The 20,362-nt window shown below is 48.1% G+C and overlaps 1 protein-coding gene across 5 annotated transcripts in view; it reads right to left on the reverse strand.

Moving 5' to 3' along the window:
- Positions 1 to 20,362, reverse strand: part of LOC147114515 (zinc finger protein 521-like) — a 740,808-nt gene that overhangs the window by 96,270 nt on the left and 624,176 nt on the right. For all 5 annotated transcript variants that reach the window (XM_085992240.1, XM_085992239.1, XM_085992237.1 and 2 more), the window contains 2 exons: positions 15,458 to 15,589; positions 80 to 195 (listed from right to left, as the gene is read on the reverse strand). In XM_085992240.1, coding sequence (XP_085848366.1) covers positions 80 to 195; positions 15,458 to 15,589 — 248 coding nt within the window. The remainder of the gene's footprint in view (positions 1 to 79; positions 196 to 15,457; positions 15,590 to 20,362) is intronic.

Raw genomic sequence — 20,362 nt, forward strand, 5'->3', positions numbered from 1 at the left:
AGGAGTCGTAAATAACACGCACGCGTTTCATCGAAGAGGCTTATAAAAGGAGCACGGAGCCACAATTATTCTTGTGTACCTGCAATTCTGTTTGGAAGAAAAACTTCTGTGGGCACTGTGAGCAGTCGTAGATCTTGTCCTCCTGCCCATGGGCGGAAAAAATGTGTTGCTGCAACTTGTTTGCTTGGACAAACACTGGAAAAGTAAGAAAGGCAAAATGGTTAATGGCCTGTTCCAGAAGATAGGATGAGTGTCCAGTTCTAAACTACAACCTATGCACACACAGACACTCACACACACACACACACTCACACACACACACACACCCACACACAGACACACACACACACACACACTGACACACACACACACTCACACACACACTCACACACACACTCACACCCACACTCACACACACACACACACTCACACACACCCACACACACACTCACACACACACCCACACACACACCCACACACTCACACACAGACACACACACACACAAACACTCACACACACACCCACACACACACCCACACACTCAGACACACACAGACACACACACACACACACCCACACACACACACACTCACACACCCACACTCACACACACACCCACACACTCACACACACACCCACACACTCACACACACGCCGACACACACACAGACACACACACCCACACACTCACACCCACACACTCACACACACACACTCACACACACACACACACACACACTCACACACACACACTCACACCCACACTCACACACACACACACCCACACACTCACACACACTCAGACACACACACAGACACACACACACACACACACCCACACACTCACACACACATACACACACTCACACACCCACACACACTCACATCCACACACTCACACACACATACACACACTCACACCCACACACACATACACACACACTCACATCCACACACTCACACACACACTCACAGACACTCACACCCACACACTCACACACACATACACACACACTCACATCCACACACTCACACACACACTCACAGACACTCACACCCACACACACATACACACACTCACACACACACCCACACACACTCACATCCACACACTCACACACACACACTCACATCCACACACTCACACACTCACATCCACACACTCTTCTGTATTGAACAGTGTGAAGTTACATAGAATTGACAGCACGGTTATAACAGGCCATTCGGCACAACTGGTCCGTGAAGCCGTTCAATTATTTTTGACTCGTCCTTTCGTCTTTTTTTCTTTAACCAATTTTCCGCTTTTCTTTTCTTTCTAACATTTCCAGACACTCCATTTGTTTTCCACTTCTGGCACGCTATCCAGCTACTTTGTCAATCATTTCAGCAGTGTCCGCCATGGCTCAGTCGGCAGCACCCTTGCCTCCGAGTCAGGAGGTTGTGGGTTCAAGTCCCATTCTAGGGATTTGAGCACAAAAATCCAGGCTGACACTCCCACTGCAGAACTGCGGGCGTGCTGCACTGTCGGAGGGGCAGTACTGAGGGAGCGCTGCACTGTCGAAGGGGCAGTACTGAGGGAGCGCCGCACTGTCGGAGAGACAGTACTGAGGGAGCGCCGCATTGTCAGAGGGACAGTACTGAGGGAGCGCCGCATTGTCAGAGGGACAGTACTGAGGGAGCGCCGCACTGTCGGAGGGGCCGTACTGAGGGAGCGCCGCACTGTCAGAGAGACAGTACTGAGGGAGCGCCGCATTGTCAGAGGGACAGTACTGAGGGAGCGCCGCACTGTCGGAGGGGCCGTACTGAGGGAGCGCCGCACTGTCAGAGAGACAGTACTGAGGGAGCGCCGCACTGTCGGAGGGGCAGTACTGAGGGAGCGCCGCACTGTCGGAGGGGCAGTACTGAGGGAGCGCCGCACTGTCGGAGGGGCAGTACTGAGGGAGCGCCGCACTGTCGGAGGGGCCGTACTGAGGGAGCGCTGCACTGTCGGAGGGGCAGTACTGAGGGAGCGCCGCACTGTCGGAGGGGCAGTACTGAGGGAGCGCCGCACTGTCGGAGGGGCCGTACTGAGGGAGCGCTGCACTGTCGGAGGGGCAGTACTGAGGGAGCGCCGCACTGTCGGAGGGGCCGTCTTTTAGATGCGCCGTTAAACCGAGACCCCGTCTGCTCTCTCAGGTGGACATAAAAGATCCCATGGCACTATTTCGAAGACCAGGGGAGTTCTCCCCGGTGTCCTGGGGCCAATGTTTATCCCTCAACCAACATCACTAAAAACAGATTATCTGGTCATTATCACATTGCTGTTTGTGGGAGCTTGCTGTGCGCAAATTGCTGCCGCGTTTCCAACATTACAACAGTGACTACACCTCAAAAAGTACTTCATTGGCTGTAAAGTGCTTTGGGACGTCCTGAGGTTGTGAAAGGCGCTATAGAAATGCAAGTCAATTTTTCATCTGCTTCTTTGCAGCTTGCAATATTGCTCTGGTCTATCGATTGTTTGTTGATCCTGCTCCAGTCTTTTGAGTTACTGCTGATCGTTGACGCTTCACCTGTTTACCAGTTATTAACTGTTGTCAGGGCTACACTCTATAGAACCTCAAAGCACTGAGGGAGGCCATTCGGCCCACCGTGCCTGTGCCGGCTCTTTGAAAGAGTTAGTCCCACTCCCCCTGCTCTTTCCCCACAGTCCTGCAAATGATTCCATTTCAAGTATTTATCCAATTCCCCTTTTGAAAGTCACTATTGAATCTGCTTCCACCGCCCTTTCAGGCAGCGCATTCCAGATCACAACAACTCGCCGCGTAAAGACATTTCTCCTCATCTCCCCCTCTGGTTCTTTTGCCAATTATACTTCAATCTGTGTCCTCTGGTTACCGACCCTCCTGTCAGTGGAAACAGTTTCTCCTTATTTATTCTGATCTAAAGCCTTGTCAGTGCAGCAGAAATGTAGCAGCCACTGCTCCCCACTCTGGGGTTATCTACCTCAGACTCCAACTTTTAACTGATGTGAACCCAGCCTGGCCCAGGGAGTTCTTAGCTGGAATCTTCGCTGCTCATCAGGCGGTGGCTACAGCCGGTGGCATAGCGGGGGCAGGACTCCATCCCGGCTTCAGTCTGCTAATTGAGGTGGCTGCGGGTGACCGTAATGAGGCGGACAGCGGAGGTGATCGAGGAGCGTCTGTGGGCCGAGGGCGGGAGTTCAGAGAGGCAGGAAACAGGCCCGAGGCAGGAGACCTGAGGAAGACCTTTGGTCCAGCCTGTCTCCTCCACCTCTGACAGCGAATTCTAGAGCAGCCACAATAGTAATGCTTTCAATTTTAATGAATACAAACACGGCCTGAAAAAACCGAAGGGAAGTTTACCAGAGAGACACACCATTAATAATTAAATGGTCTCCGCCACAGGCACTGTTTGGGTTGGGAAAAGAGATTTTCTGAAGGATGTCTGATGCACTGTGACCTAGAAAGTTTGTATACACAATATCATTACGGGTAGACGGACGAGGCATGATGGAAGAGCGTGTGCCGAACAGCAAAAAATAAACGTCATTAATTAAAAACCCAGCCTCCTGTCAGCCACTGCAGCAAATTGAAATTGTAGGAGTCTTTGAAAACCCATAAACATCTCATAAATATTAATCTGCCGCCAGCAAAGAGATGGAGGCTCGACGTAAGCTCGAGGAACAGCACCTCATCGTTCGATCAGGCACTTTACAGCCTTCTGGACTCAACAGCGAGTTCAACAATTTCAAATCATAACCTCGGCCCCTAGTTTTCCACATGGCAGCCGTTGATGATTCTGCTATTCCCATTGACGCCTCCTCTAGAACCATCCTTTGTTTCTTTACTTGTCCCATGACCCTCTCCTCTCGCCTCGCTCCATCATCCCTTGTGTCATTTAATCTCTCCCACCTTCCACCCTATCACAGACCTTCCCTTCCGTTCTTTCCTCCCCTCCCCCCTTTCCCTGCCCCCGCACTTGCTTAAAAACCTGTTACCTCTCCAACTTTTTCCAGTTCGGACGAGGCACTGGAGAAAGTGTAAAATAAGATTTCTAAGGACGATACCAGGACTGAGAGGTTATAACTATCAGGAGGGACTGAACAGGCTTTGGGGCTCTTTTCTCTAGAAAAGAGAAGACTGAGGGGTGACCTGATAGAGTGCGTTGAAATTATGAAGCGGTTCGGCAGGGTGGACACAGAGAAGATGTTTCCACTTGTGAGCGAGACCAAAACTAGGGGCCATCAATATAAAGAAAAGGTTCTGACATAGAAACATAGAAACATAGAAGATAGGAGCAGGAGTAGGCCATTCGGCCCCTCGAGCCTGCTCCGCCATTCAATGAGATCATGGCTGACCATCCAAATTCAGTACCCGGTCCCTGCCTTCTCCCCATATCCCTTGATCCCTTTAGCCTTAAGAAATATATCTAACTCCTTCTTAAATATATTTAATGAATTGGCCTCAACTGCCTTCTGTGGTAGAGAATTCCACAGGTTCACCACTCTCTGGGTGAAGAAATTCCTCCTCATCTCAGTCCTAAATGGCTTACCCCTTATCCTTAGACTGCGACGCCTGGTTCTGGACTCCCCGACCATCGGGAACATCCTTCCTGCATCTAGTCTGTCCAGTCCTGTTAGAATTTTATAAGTTTCAATGAGATCCCCTCTCATTCTTCTAAACTCCAGCGAGTATAAGCCCAATCGACCCAATCTCTCCTCATACGTCATTCCTGCCGTCGATCTGAAATGTTAACTCTGTTTCTCTCTCCACAGATGCTGCCTGACCGGCTGAGTGTTTCCAGCATTTTCTGTTTTTATTAGAAGAGGTGGAAGGTATTTCACTGATGATGGCAAGTTAGGGTTTCCAACTCTCCAGCATTGCCCTGGAGTCTCCGGGAATTGAAGACTAATCTCCAGGACACGGCCGCCGGCAAAAAACCCGGGAGAGAAACCGTCGGGGGAAATTTTTTAAAAAGGTGCGTTTTCTACATTTTCTTCGAACACTTCCGTTTATTACTTAATAAAAATATTGGAAATGGGTAAAAAGAAAGGCCGCTTGACTGAGAGTGAAGAATCGTCCGATCGGGTAATGGAGGGTCTGTTTGCTTTCCGATTGGCCGCGGGAAGGAGGGGCGCCACGCCGATGGACGTGTTGGGCGGCCAATGGCGGGAGTGTGTGCATGTGTGTGGGTGGGGGGGGGGGGGGGGGGTCAGAGGTCATGTGACGGCACCTCCAGGAACATGTCTAACCGGAGCCGGCGACTCGCTCTTTGACGAGTAAAAAAAAGGTCCATCGCCACGGGCGCGAGTGGCGGCGGTCATTTTGCACCGGAATGTTAGAACTCCTGGCGATCGCCCGTCAGTGTGAACACATTCAACCTGCTCGCCGGATTTATGATGCGTTTTTCTGTCTGGAGCTTCCTGCGCTGCTGCAGAAAATTCAGCATTCCTTCGAGTTACACCGAGCGTGCAGTGCAGGAACAGGCCATTCGGCCCAACTGCTCCGCGCCGGTGTTTATTCCCCACACCAGCCTCCTCCCACCCCTCTTCATCTCACCCTCTCAGCATATCCTTCTATTCCTTTCTCCCTCATGTTTATCCAGCTTCCCCTTAAATGCGTCGATACTATTCGCCTCAACCACTCCCTGTGGTAGCGAGTTCCACATTCTCACCACTCTCTGGGGAAAGAAGTTTCTCCTGAATTCCCTATTGGATTTATTAGTGACTATCTTATATTTATGGCCCCTAGTTCTGGTCTCCCCCACAAGCGGAAACATCCTCTCTACGTCTACCCGATCAAACCCCTTCTAATTTTAAAGACCTCGATCAGGCCTCCTTCTCTTTTCTTTTCTAGAGAAAAGAGCCCCCGCCTGTGCAGTCCTTCCTAATAGGTATCATCCTTGTAAATCCTATTTGTATGTTCTCCAGTGCATCTATGTCCTTTATAATATTGTAATAGAAACATAGAAAAATAGGAGCAGGATTTGGCCATTCGGCCCTTCGAGCCTGCTCCGCCATTCAATATGATCATGGCTGATCCTTTATCTCAATACCATATTCTCACTCTCTCCCCATACCCCTTGATGCCTTTTGTGTCTAGAAATCTATCTATCTCCTTCTTAAATATATTCAGTGACTTGGCCTCCACAGCCTTCTGTGGTAGTGAATTTCACAGGTTCACCACCCTCTGAGTGAAGAAATTTCTCCTCATCTCAGTCCTAAATGTCCTACTCCGTATCCTGAGACTGTGACCTCCTCGTTCTCGACCCCCCCAGACAGGGGGCACATCCTCCCTGCATCCAGTCTGTCTAGCCCTGTCAGAATTCTATACATTTCAATGAGATCCCCTCTCATTCTTCTAAACTCTAGTGAATACAGGCCTGGTCGACCCAATCTCTCCTCATAAGACAGTCCTGCCATCCCAGGAATCAGTCTGGTGAACCTTCGCTGCACTCCCTCTATGGCAAGTATATCCTTTCTTAGGTAAGGAGACCAAAACTGCACACAGTACCCCAGGTGTGGTCTCACCAAGGCCCTGTATAACTGTAGTAAGACATCCTTGCTCCTGTACTCAAATCCTCTTGCAATGAAGGCCAACATACCATTTGCCTTCCTAACTGCTTGCTGCACCTGCATGTTTGCTTTCAGTGACTGGTGTACAAGGACACCCATAGTGCACAATATGTAGACATTTCTTTATCTTGCCAAATTTTTTGCCCCAAGTTTCCTGCGCTTTTCTCGCGCCCTCTGATTGCTGGTGTGAGTTCCACAGGCTCAGGAAGCCATGCGGAGTCTCACCCGGGTGCCTATTTTTCACGCGTGGATGTATGGGGTGTGGGCTGTTCGATTGCAGAGGGCCTCGCAGCCAAGAGCCCAATCCTATCTTCACCCCATGGCTTTATAAATAGAGGCATAGGAAGGAAGTTATGCTTAACCTTTGCAAATCTCTGGTTAGGCCCCAGCTGGAGTATTGTGTGCAATTCTGGGCACCGCACTTTAGGAAGGATGTCAAGGCCTTGGAGAGGGTGCAGAGGAGATTTACTAGAATGGTTCCAGGGATGAGGGACTTCAGTTATGTGGAGAGACTGGAGAAGCTGGGATTCTTTACCTTAGAGCAGAGAAGGTTAAGGGGAGATTTAATTGAGTTGTTCATAATCATGAAGGGTTTTGATAGAGTAGAGAGGGAGAAACTGTTTCCAGTGGCAGGAGGGTCGGTAACCAGAGGGCACAGATTTAAGGTATTTGGCAAAAGAACCAGAGGGCAGATGAGGAGAATTTTTTTTCACACAGCGAGTTGTTATGATCTGGAATGCGCTGCCTGAAAGGGCGGTGGAAGCAGATTTAACAGTAACTTTCAAAAGGGAATTGGATAAATACTGGAAACAGGAATAAATTTGCGAGGCTGTGGGGAAAGTGGGGTGGAGGGAGGGGAGTGGGACTATGTGGAGAGCTCTTTCAAAGAGCCGGCACAGGCACGGTGGGCCGAATGGCCTCCTCCTGTGCTGTGTGATTCTGTGAAGTAGTGAATGGACAATGATCAATAGAATGAAACCCGGGTGTTTATTCTCCTCTCCTGAGCCGTGGGGCAGGAGAGGCTAAATTGCAGCTCTTCTCCAGCAGAGTCGGGCTAACTCGGGGAGAGACGGGCGAGAGTGAGCACGCGGTGTAGTGCAGTCACCGATAAAGCTGCGAGGGGAGTCGGGGCTGGGAAATTCCCAACTGTGCTTAACAAGTCACAGAATCATAGAAATTTAGGGCACAGTAGGAGGCCATTCGGCCCATCGTGTTTGTGCCGGCTGAAAAACAGCTCTCCAGCTCAATCCCACTTTCCAGCTCTTGGTCCGTAGCCCTGTAGGTTACGGCACTTCAAGTGCATATAGACATAGAAACATAGAAACAGAGAAGATAGGAGCAGGAGTCGGCCATTCGGCCCCTCGAGCCTGCTCCGCCATTCAATGAGATCATGTCTGATCATCCAAACTCAGTACCCGGTCCCTGCCTTCTCCCCATATCCCTTGATCCCTTTAGCCTTAAGAAATATATCTAACTCCTTCTTGAATATATTTAATGAATTGGCCTCAACTGCCTTCTGTGGTAGAGAATTCCACAGGTTCACCACTCTCTGGGTGAAGAAATTCCTCCTCATTTCTGTCCTAAATGGCTTACCCCTTATCCTTAGACTGTGACCCCTGGTTCTGGACTCCCCGACCATCGGGAACATCCTTCCTGCATCTAGTCTATCCAAGTACTTTTTAAATGTGATGAGGGTTTCTGCCTCTCCCACCCTTTCAGGCAGTGAGTTCCAGACCCCCACCACCCTCTGGGTGAAGAAAGTTCTCCTCAACTCCCCTCTAATCCTTCCACCAATTACTTTAAATCTCTGCCCCCTGGTTATTGACCTCTCTGCTAAGGGAAATAGGTTCTTCCTGTCCACACTATCTAGGCCCCTCATAATTTTATACACCTCAATTAAATCTCCCCTCAGTCTCCTCTGTTCCAAAGAAAACAACCCCAGCCTCTCCAATCTGTCCTCACAGGTAACAATTAAACCGCAGCGACTTGAGGAAAGCATTCGAGTCAGCTTTAACCCATAGTATGTACGGCAACAGCCTGCTGGACCTACAAGAGAGAAGGCTAGCAGGTGCAAAGGTTGTGAGGCTCATTAATTCCCCTTCCAGATTTTTGTTTTGGCATCAAAGTCTCGAACTTTTCCCAACTTCGGAGTATCGCCACACCTCACATTCCCCCGGCTTCCGCTGCCAGAACCCGCTGTTGCCATCGGCGATATCTCAACCAAAGATAATTCCTTTGGCACTTTTTAAATCTGTGTGCGCAACATCTGTAAAGGGAACCTTGCTAACTTCTCAAGCTGCTCTCAAGAGAAGCACACTAGTGAGGGAGATGAACAAATGGCAGCGCTAACGAGGGGAGAACACCAGTCGAGTTCGTAAGCAAATCGTCGCAAGATTTTTCATCTTCTAATAATGATGGGCCTCATTACTTGTCTTTAATTCTGTGGTAGGTGCACCTTTCAACAACAACATAGAAACATAGAAGATAGGAGCAGGAGTAGGCCATTCAGCCCCTCGAGCCTGCTCCGCCATTCAATGAGATCATGGCTGATCATCCAAATTCAGTACCCTGTCCCTGCTTTCTCCCCATATCCCTTGATCCCTTTAGCCTTAAGAAATATATCTAACTCTTTCTTGAATATATTTAATGAATTGGCCTCTACTGCCTTCTGTGGTAGAGAATTCCACAGGTTCACCACTCTCTGGGTGAAGAAATTCCTCCTCATCTCTGTCCTAAATGGCTTACCCCTTATCTTTAGACTGTGACCCCTGGTTCTGGACTCTCCGACCATCAGGAACAGCCTTCCTGCATCTAGTCTGTCTAGTCCTGTTAGAATTTTATAAGTTTCAATGAGATCCCCTCTCATTCTTCTAAACTCCAGCAAATATAAGCCCAATCGACCCAATCTCTCCTCATACGTGGTTCCTGCAACTTGCATTTATATCAAAGAAAGACTTGCATTTCTATAGCGCCTTCCATGACCACCGGACGTCCCAAAGCGCTTTACAGCCAATGAAGTACTTTTTGAGGTGTAGTCACTGTCGTAATTAAAACTCTCATTGAAACATACAAAATTCTTACAGGGCTTGACAGGGAGGATGTTTCCCCTGGCTGAGGAGTCTAGAACCAGGGGTCACAGTCTCAGAATAAGGGGTCGGCCATTTCGGACTGAGATATTTCTTCACTCAGGTGGTGAATCTTTGGAATTCTCTACCCCAGAGGGCTGTGGAGGCTCAGTCATTGAGTATATTCAAGACAGAGATCGATAGATTTTTGGATATTAAGGGAATCAAGGGATATGGGGATAGTGCAGGAAAGTGGAGATGAGGTAGAAGATCAGGTTGGAGGGGCCGAATGGCCCACTCCTGCTCCTATTTCTTTATGTTATGTAGGAAACACGGCAACCCACAAACAGCAATGTAATAATGACCAGATAGTCTGTTTTTCGCGGTGTTGATTGAGGGATAAATATTGACCCCAGGGCACCAGGGAAAATTCCCCTGCTCTTCTTCGAAATAGTGCCATGAGATTGTTTATGTCCACCTGTGAGGGCAGACGGGGTCTTGGTTTAATGTCTCATCCGAAAGACAGCACCTCCGACAGTGCAGCGCTCCCTCAACACTGCACTAGAGTATTAGCCTAGATTTCTGAGTGGGACTTGAACCCACAACTTTCTTGACTCAGAGGCGAGGGTGCTACCAACAGTGCCACAGCCAACACTTAGCAGCTTTAATGCAGTAAAATGTCCCAAGACACTTCAGAGGAGCGAATATCAAATAAAATTTGACACTGAGCCACATAAGGAGATATTAAGGCACATGACCAAAAGTTCAGTCAAAGAGGTCGGTTTTAAGGAGCGTCTTAAAGGAGGAAAGCGAGGCAGAGAGGCGGAGAGGTTTAGGGAGGGAATTCCAGAGCTTAGGGCCTCGGAAGCTGAAGGCACGGCCACCAATGGTGGAGCAATGAAAATCGGGGAATGCTCAAGGGGTCAGAATTGGAGGGCCGCAGAGATCTCGAGAGGGTTGTCGGGCTGGAGGAGGTTACAGAGATAGGGATTTCATTCAAATCAACTCTACCCTGTGGCAATTTTTACACCTTTTTGTCACATCACACAAAGGCAAGCTATCTTCTTGAGGCACTTTTCCTAATCCTGTTTTTGTGAGAAGGATCTTCCGTACATTCGGGACAGTTTCCGCGAACAATATGCAAGGGAACCAACCAGGGAACAGGCTATTTTAGATCTTGTATTGTGTAATAAGACGGGGTTAATTAGCAATCTCATAGTAAAGGATCCTCTGGGGCAGAGTGATCATAATATGATAGAATTTTACATTAGTTTTGAGAGTGACTTGCCTAAGTCAGAAACTAGAGTCTTAGGGGGAAAATTTGGTTGATTAGCGCCTCCCGTTAGCACCCTAAGAGGGCATTAATGGGGCGCAAAGCGACTAGCGCCCGGGCACGACTATGTTTGCGCCGCTTGCGAAATTGACCAGACATTTTGCGGCGGCGCTAAACACTACCGCTACGATCTCCTGCGCCGGCAGATCATGACGTCAGTCAAGTGCGCAACGCCCCGGTAGCGCCGCGAACCGGATATTGAGTGGCGCCCCCTGCCTTTCCGCCTGCCGCTAGCCACGACAGGTTGAGGGGAGCGTTATGCTGTCAGAAAGAGACTGGGGGAGTGCTATTTAAAGGCGGCCGCTTCCTGCCTTTCTTTGTCGGCGACATTTTTGCACCACGCATTCTGAGAGAGAGAGAGAGACTTCTGGAGAGATTCAACGCTGTGTGAAGGAGTTTTGGGTACTGAGCAGCACTTTGCAGGTTTATTTTGATTTGCCCTTCCTTGCATCGATTTAGAAGAGACTATGGGGGCTGCACTCTGAGCACTTTCCCTGGACCTCTCCATTGTTCTTTCCAGCAGATTTGATGTACAGGTCTCTCCAGGCCGAGATTCAAGGCTGCAATGAGCAGGGTGTGGATGGAGAGCAAGATCGACCCTCCCCTTTAAGAACTGGCCGGCGCCAGTGTGTCTGTGTTCCCTTGCTGACTGACATCACATGAGCTTCGCCAGCGCTGTGAGGTAGGGCCTCACTCCTCAGCGTTAGCGCCTTAAGAGAAGGTGTGTAGCGCCTGATTTAGCACTCCAATCACCTCCAGTGATGATAGAGGCCAAGTTTGTAGTCGGAGGCGATAATTCTTCCCCTTAAGCTTAAATAAAGCCAATTACATAGGTATGAGGGGCGAGTTGGCTAAGGTAGATTGGAAAAATAGATTAAAAGGTGTAGCGGTAGATAAGCAGCGGCTAACATTTAAAGAAATATTTCATAATTTGCAACAAAAATACATTCCATTGAGAAACAAAAACTCCACAGGAAAAGTGATCCAACCGTGGCTAACTAAAGAAGTTAAGGATAGCATTAGATTGAAAGAAGAAGCTTATAATGTTACAAAGAATAATAGTAAGCCTGAGGATTGGGAGAGTTTCAGAAACCAGCAAAGGTTGACCAAAAATTGATAAAAAGGGAAAAAACAGAATATGAGAGAAAACTAGCAGGAAATATAAAAGCAGATTGTAAGAGCTTCTACAAGTATGTAAAAATTTCCCAGATTTTTTCTCCCAAATTGGCCATTGGGTTTTTATCTGGTTTTTCACCTCTCCCAGGAGATCACATGGGTTCGGGTGGGATGTAGAGTGATAGTAGATTTGAGGTTAGGATCAGATCAGCCATGATCTTATTAAATGGCGGAGCAGGCTCGAGGGGCCGATTGGCCGACTCCTGCTCCTATTTCTTATGTTCTTAAGAAGAGATTAGCAAAAGTAAACATTGGTCCCTTAGAGGCTGAGACAGGAGAAATTATTATGGGGAATAAGGAAATGGCAGAAATGTTAAACAAATATTCTATATCTGTCTTCACAGTAGAAGACACAAAAAGCATACCAAAAATAGTGGGGACCCAAGGGTCTAATGAGGGTGAGGAACTTAACGTAATTAATATAAGTAGAGAAAAAGTACTCGAGAAACTAATGGGACTAAAAGCCGACAAATCCCCTGGACCTGACGGCCTACATCCTAGGGTTCTAAAAGAGGTGGCTGAAGAGATAGTGGATGCATTGGTTGTGATCTTCCAAAATTTCCTAGATTCTAGAATGGTCCCAGCAGATTGGAAGATCGCAAATGTAACATCGCTATTCAAGAAAGGAGGGAGAGAAAAAACAGGGAACTACAGGCCAGCTAGCCTGACATCAGTCATTGGGAAAATGCTGGAATCCATTGTTAAGGAAGTGGTATCAGGGCACTTAGAAAATCATAACATGATTAGGCAGAATCAACATGGTTTTATGAAAGGGAAATCGTGTTTGACAAATTTATTCGAGTTTTTTGAGGATGTAACTAGCAGGGTAGATAAAGGGGAACCAGTGGATGCAATATATTTGGATTTCCAAAAGGCATTCGATAAGGTGCCACATAAAAGATTATTACACAAGATTAGGGCTCATGGGGTTGGGGGTTAACAGACAGAAAACAGAGCGTGGGGATAAACGGATCTTTTTCAGGTTGGCAGGCTGTAACTAGTGGGGTGCCGCAAGGATCAGTGTTGGGGCATCAGCTATTCACAATCTATATTAATGACCTAGATGAAGGGACCGAGTGTAATGTATCCAAGTTTGCTGACGATACAAAGCTAGGTGGGACAGGAAACTGTGAGGAGAACAGAGAGAGAGAGTCTGCAAAGGGATACAGATAGACTAAGTGAGTGGGCAGGAAGGTGGCAGATGGAATATAATGTAGGGAAATGTGAGGTTATTCATTTTGGTAGGAAGAATAGAAAAACAGAATATTTTTTAAATGGTGAGAAACTTTCAAATGTTGGTGTTCAGAGAGATTTGGGTGTCCTCGTGCATGAAACACAAAAAGTTAGCGTGCAGGTACAGCAAGCAATAAGGAAGGCAAATGGCATGTTGGCCTTTATTGCAAGGGGGTTGGAGTATAAGAGTAAGGAAGTCTTGCTGCAATTGTACAGGGCCTTGGTGAGACCACACCTGGAGTACTGTGCACAGTTTTGGTCTCCTTATCTAAGGAAGGATATACTTGCCTTGGAGGCGGTGCAACGAAGGTTCACTAGATTGATTCCTGGGATGAGAGGGTTGTCCTATGATGAGAGATTGTGTAGAATGGGCCGATACTCTCTGGAGTTTAGAAGAATGAGAGGTGATCTCATTGAAACATACAAGATTCTGAGGGGGATTGACAGGGTAGATGCTGAGAGGTTGTTTCCCCCTGGCTGGAGTGTCGAGAACTAGGGGGCACAGTCTCAGGATAAGGGGTAGGCCATTTAAGACTGAGATGAGGAGGAATTTCTTCACTCAGAGGGTTGTGAATCTTTGGAATTCTCTGCCCCAGAGGGCTGTGGATGCTGAGTCTTTGAGTATATTCAAGGCTGAGATCGATAGATTTTTGGACTCTAGGGGAATCAAGGGATAGGGGGATCAGGCGGGAAAATGGAGTTGAGGTCGAAGATCAGCCATGATCTTATTGAATGGCGGAGCAGGCTCGAGGGGCCATATGGCCAACTCCTGCTCCTAATTCTTATGTTCTTATGTATGGCACTCCCATCATTTACCCTACTACTCTGTGCAGACTGTTGGAAAAAAAAGGTGGAGAGACTGGAGAAGCTTGGATTGTTCTCCTTAGAGCAGAGAAGGTTAAGGGGAGATTTAATAGAGGTGTTCAAAATCATGAAGGGGTTTTGGTAGAGTAAATAAGGAGAAAGTATTTCCAGTGGCAGGAGGGTCGGTAACCAGAGGACACAGATTTAAGGTAATTTGCAAAAAACCAGAGGGGGAGATGAGGAAAATTGTCAAAACACAAGCCAGCGGAAGTTACTGAGTCTAAAAGTTGGTTTGGGCTGAGATTTGAGTGTCGGCCTACTAGATCAGGAGTTCAAGAAAACAGATTATCTGGTCATTATCACGTTGCTGTTTGTGGGAGCTTGCTGTGCGCCTATTGGCTGCCGTGTTTCCTACATTACAACAGTGACTACACTTCAAGAAGTACTTCATTGGCTGTGAAGCGCTTCGGGACGTCCGGTGGTCGTGAAAGGCGCTGTAGAAATGCAAGTCTTTCTTTCTCGCTCTCCTACTGAGACTATGTATTAAGCATCCGTTAATTACGAATGACAAGGGCACCGCACTTTAGGAAGGATGTGAAGGCCTTAGAGAGGGTGCAGAACAGATTTACGAGAATGATTCCAGGGATGAGGGACTTCAGTTACGTGGATAGACTGGAGAAGCTGGGGTTGTTCTCCTTGGAGCAGAGAAGGTCGAGAGGAGATTTGATGGAGGTGTTCAAAATCATGAGGGATCTGGACAGAGTAGATAGAGAGAAACTGTTCCCATTGGCGGAAGGGTCGAGAACCAGAGGACACAGATTTAAGGTGATTGGCAGAAGAACCAGAGGCGACATGAGGAAAAACTTTTTTACTCAGCGAGTGGTTAGGATCTGGAATGCACTGCCTGAAAGGGTGGTGGAGGCAGATTCAATCACGGCTTTCAAAAGAGAATTGGATAAGTATCTGAAGGAAAATAATTTGCAGGGCTACGGGGAAAGGCTGGGGGAGTGGGACTAGCTGAGAGTCGACACGGGCTCGAGGGTCCGAATGATTCTATTCTAATATCCTATGAAAGCTCTTGGGGACTTCCTGAGGCAGTGAAAGGCGCAAATAAATTCAAGGCTTTCTTTCTTTCTTATTGGAAAATTTATGAGGGCAGATTTAATGCAAGTTTTTAGACATGCAGCAAAATAGCTTTGCAAAAAATTACAGAATGATAAAATTGCACCGAAGTAGACGGTACCCCCACCCCCCAGTGGTCCGGACCATACCTGTGAAGCAAACCGGACACTTGAAGGTGCCTCCCATGCCTTCGAAACTGTGCTCAATCAGGTGACACTGCAGCTTGGCCGGCGAATCAAATGTCTGATTACAAAGCTTGCATTCGTGGTTGAGGCCTTCCTCTAGTGGAGGGACAACAGAGAGAGAGAGGAAAAAAAGCACGTTATTATCATTCAGGGTAATGCGTCCCTGACAAGTCTGTCACCACTTAGTCCCACCAGGAATCCCTTCAATTACCAGCTGAATCACAATGGCTAGTTCTTTTTTTTTTGCGTGTGTTAGTTTCTAAAGCCCATTAAACACCTTCTTGCACGGAAATGATTCGTCCGAACCGCACAGATAACACCCCCACCCCCCCCCGCCCCTCCCCGGAACAGACCTCTGACAACGTCCCTCGAGGCTGCTCCTCTACCCCCGCCCCAGGTAACCCGGGGGGCAAAATCGACCTCGGAATTATTTCTAAATGCTTGCCTCAAATAACCTTAAGAGTTCTGTGCACAGCTCTGGTCTACGTATTACATAAAAAGGATACAGAGGCACTGGAGAAGGGGTCAAAAAAAATGATACCAGAACTGAGAGGTTATAACTATCAGGAAAGACTAAACAGGCTAGAGACTCATTCTCTGGAGAAGAGAAGGCTGAGGGGTGACCTGATAGAGGTCTTTAAGATTATGAAAGAGTTCGATCGGGTAGACGTAGAGAAGATGTTTCCACTTGTGGGGGAGACCAGAACTAGAGGCCATTAATATAAGATGGTCACTAATAAATCAAATAGGGAATTCAGGAGAAACTTCTTTACCCAGAGAGTGGTGAGAATGTGGAACTTGCTACCACAGGGAGTGGTTGAAGCGAATAGTATAGAGGCATTTAAGGAGAAGCTGGATAAACACATGAGGGAGAAAGGAATAGAAGGATATGCTGATGGGGTGAGATGAAGAGGGGTGGGAGGAGGCTGGTGTGGAGCATAAACACCGGCACGGACCAGTTGGGCCGAATGGCCTGTTTCTGTGCTGTACGCTCGGTGTAAATGATAGCGTGCAAGTGGTTTCTCAGGATTGAAACTGAGAATTTACTGGATAAAGAATATGGAACTCTTCTGCATTTAATCCTGAACTTTTATTTTGCATCATTTTAATAACAAGCAGCAGTCATTGCCCAATATAAATAGCTATTTAAAATATGGTCCAGGAATTTATCATGAATTATCCAACTAACATTTCGGGTGAGCGACGGTGGTGGGGGGTACTCTTTTGTTTGGACCCAAAAAAAACCCAAAACAAATTGGACTGTAAATTAACAAAAGTTCAACTAAAACTTAACAAATCAAATTAAAATTTGGTTTTCCGGGTTGATGATGCACTCCAGTCCCCGCGGTGCCCACCGGTCGCGGAAATACTCAAGCGTGCCGGCGGACACCGCGTGCTCCATCTCCAGGGCCACCCGGGCGCGAACATGGCCGCGGAAGAGAGGCAGGCAATCCGGCCGGACGACCCCCTTGACCGCCCGCTGCCTGGACCAATTGATGGCTCTTTTAGCCAGGCCCAGGAGCAGGCCTACAAGGAGGTCCTCCAACCTGCCCGCTCCCCTCCGCACCGGGTGACCGTAGATCAAGAGCGTGGGACTGAAGTGCAACCAAAAATCGAGGAGCAGCCCCTTCAAGTAGTGAAAGCGGTGGTGGGGGGTGCAGGTGGGGGCTTGTGCCAAAGGGGACAGAACCCCTGAATTAAAACCAACGAGAAACGGAAGGCTTTGTGTGCACGGTAAAATACCAGGCCGAGCCTGTGCCAGGTGTCCACACATCTCTGGGAGCTCAGGGTCTGGTTTCTGCCTGGTGCACAAACCAGGTGGAGGCAGAGGATTAATTTAAAAAAAACACATAGCTGTGGTCATTTTGCGATCAGACAAGGTTTTGCTTATTCGCACACAATGGGCTCGATTTTGTCAATGGGGAGCTTTTGGAGGCGGGACTCCCACTTTTTGGGTTGTAGTCCCGCCTCCATCGATTTGTGGCCAATCCACGCGATTTTCCCTTGATCGACCTTGTTAAGCCCGCCCAGCGGGCTCAGCAGGCCAATTAAGGGACACCCGGTTACAGGTGACGTCAGGGATTGACATTTCATCTGTCAAGAGCTTTTGACAGATGAAATATCAACATTTGACAGCTCTGTGAAGCTGTCAAACACTGACAATCTGTCTTCTAACTTGAGTCCTTCTCCACAGACTCAGTTAGAAATCTCTCCAGAACAGAAAGCTGAATGCTGCAACTTTTGACAGCTCGCGGCTATTCTGCTTTCTGTGCCGGTGAGATGAGGGACTCCCGAGACCCGAAGGAAGGAAGCCTGCATTAGTAAGTAAAGGTAAGTAAAACTTATTTAAACACTTTACACACACCAAACACACTTACCTCTGCACTCATGCACCCATCACTCACCTGAATACCTCCAAGCCCTTCAGCCCGACGGTCCGCCTCGCTAACTTGGCGTGATTTGGAGCCATCAGGAAGCCCACACTTCAGGGATAAAGATAGGGATTAGGCAAACAACTGCTTGTTAACTACCTGTTAACAGGCAGTTAATTGGCACTAATCCCCTTCCTGCCTCGGGGAGGCAGCTCCCAGCGCGGGTCGGGTACCCGCCTCCTGGGACATTGGCATGGAGGCGGGTTGGGGGCGGGATGGGTTCGTGCCCTGATTCTGCAATTTTCCCACCACTCCCGCCTCCAAACCCGCCTCCACGGGGCTTGGAAAATCGAGCCCTATATAATTCCAGTATATGAGAAGTGGACTTTATCTCCTCAGTTTTCAATTGCCCCAAATGAACGGTTGTCCGCTCCCAAAGCGGGTGGGTTAGTTAGTGAAACCGGGAGAGACACGAGATGAGCGCAATTCTTCAGGCAGAAGTAACATATAAAACGGATAAGAATTTCCCACAGTGACTACACTTCCAAAGTACTTCATTGGCTGTAAAGGGCTTTGGGACGTCCTGAGGTTGTGAAAGGCGCTGGAGAAATGCAAGTCTTTCTTTTTGTTAGAATGTACTAAGGAGAGATAATCCCAATATAATACAGTTGAACAGTGGCGGACAGGTAAAGACCCTCGGGCCCATCCCGCCTGCCTCACACAATTGCGATACCTTGTGCATCACAACACCTACACTCCCCACCCCACCCGAACCCATGTGATCTCCTGGGAGAGGCGAGGTAAAAACCCAGGCCAATATGGGTAAAAATATCTGGGAAATTCCTTTCCGACCAGTACATTAAACAGAATCACAGAATCGTAGAATCCGAGCATAATACACTACAGAAGGAGGCCATTTGGCCCATCCAGTCTGTGCCGGCTCTTTCGAAGAGCAATCCCGTTAGTCCCACTCCCCTCGCTCTTTCCCCGTATCCCACCATTTCTTTCTCCTTCAAGAATTTATTAAAATTTTGAGAATTTATCCAATTCCCTTTTGAAGGCTACTATTGAATCTGTATCCACCGCCCTATCAGGCAGCGCATTCCAAATCCTAACCACTCGTCGTGTAAAAAAGTTTTTCCTCCTGTCTCCTCCGGTTCTTTTGCCAATCACCTTAAATCTGTGCCCTCTGGTTATCGACCCGTCCACCAATGGGAACAGTTTCTCTCTATCTACTCTGTCTGAGCCCTTCATGATTTTGATCACCTCTATCAAATCTCTTCTCAATCTTCTCTGCTCCAAGGAGAACAACCCCAGCTTCTCCAGTCTCTCCACGTAACTGAAGTCCCTCATCCCTGGAATCATTCTCGTAAATCTCCTCTGCACCCTCGCTAAGGCCTTCACATCCTTCCTAAAGTGCGGTGCCCAGAATTGGACACAATACTCCAGCTGGGGCCGAACTAGTGTTTATAAAGGTTTAGCAATAACTTCCTTGCTTTTGTACTCTCTGCCTCTGTTTATAAAGCCCAGGATTCCAAGAGTAGATTAATAAAAGAACAAAAGTCTGTGGAAGTTCAGACTACATTAGATATCACATTGGATGTAGAGATGAAATTCTCCAGCACCCAACGTTTCAATGATGTCTTTAAGAGCAACTTCCTGACAGAGATATTAAAAGCTGTAACGTTAAAGTAATATCTGAACCCAAAGTGGCCTGTCGATTGTGTTCTAGTTTGACAAAGGAGAATGGCGCAGTGTGCAACAGGCACTTCAGTGCTTCAGCTAATGACCCCTGTTGGTTAACAGCTAGTTGGTTAACTCCTTTTAGTTAACTCCTACGGCCAGAGAGCCCCAGGTGGGCAGAGGAAACGCTTCAAGGACACCCTCAAAGCCTCCTTGAAAAAGTGCAACATCCCCACCGACACCTGGGAATCCCTGGCCCAAGACCGCACAAAGTGGAGGAGAAGCATCTGGGAAGGCGCCGAACACCTCGAGTCTCTTCGCCGAGAGCAAGCGGAAGCGAAGCGCAGGCAGTGCAAGGAGCCCACATCAACCCAAGCACCCCACCCACCCGCCCCTTCAACCACCGTCTGCCCCACCTGTGACAGAGACTGTCGGTCCCGCATTGGACTCATCAGTCACCTGAGAACTCATTCTTAATGTGGAAGCAAGTCATCCTCGGCTCCGAGGGACTGCCTAAGAAGAAGGAGTTAACTCCTACTGTAATCCAGTTTGTGGAAAAGAAATTTTAAAATTCCCAAAAGTACCTCAAAATATAGGCTCACTAAGAATCCTAAAATCGCACAGCACAGAAGGGGGCCATTCGGCCCATCCAGTCTGCGCCGGCTCTTTCGAAGAACGATCCCATTAGTCCCACTCCCCCGCTCTTTCTCCCTATCCCTGCAATTTTCTTTTGTCCTTTTAAGTATTTATCCAATTCCCTTCAAAGAATCTCTTCAAAGCAGGATTAAAAAGGGGAACACAATAGATACACCAT

Source organism: Somniosus microcephalus, chromosome 7 (genome assembly GCF_052327205.1).
Source record: "Somniosus microcephalus isolate GS21.2 chromosome 7, FLI_Smic_1.0, whole genome shotgun sequence".
NCBI classification, from domain to species: Eukaryota; Metazoa; Chordata; class Chondrichthyes; order Squaliformes; family Somniosidae; genus Somniosus; species Somniosus microcephalus.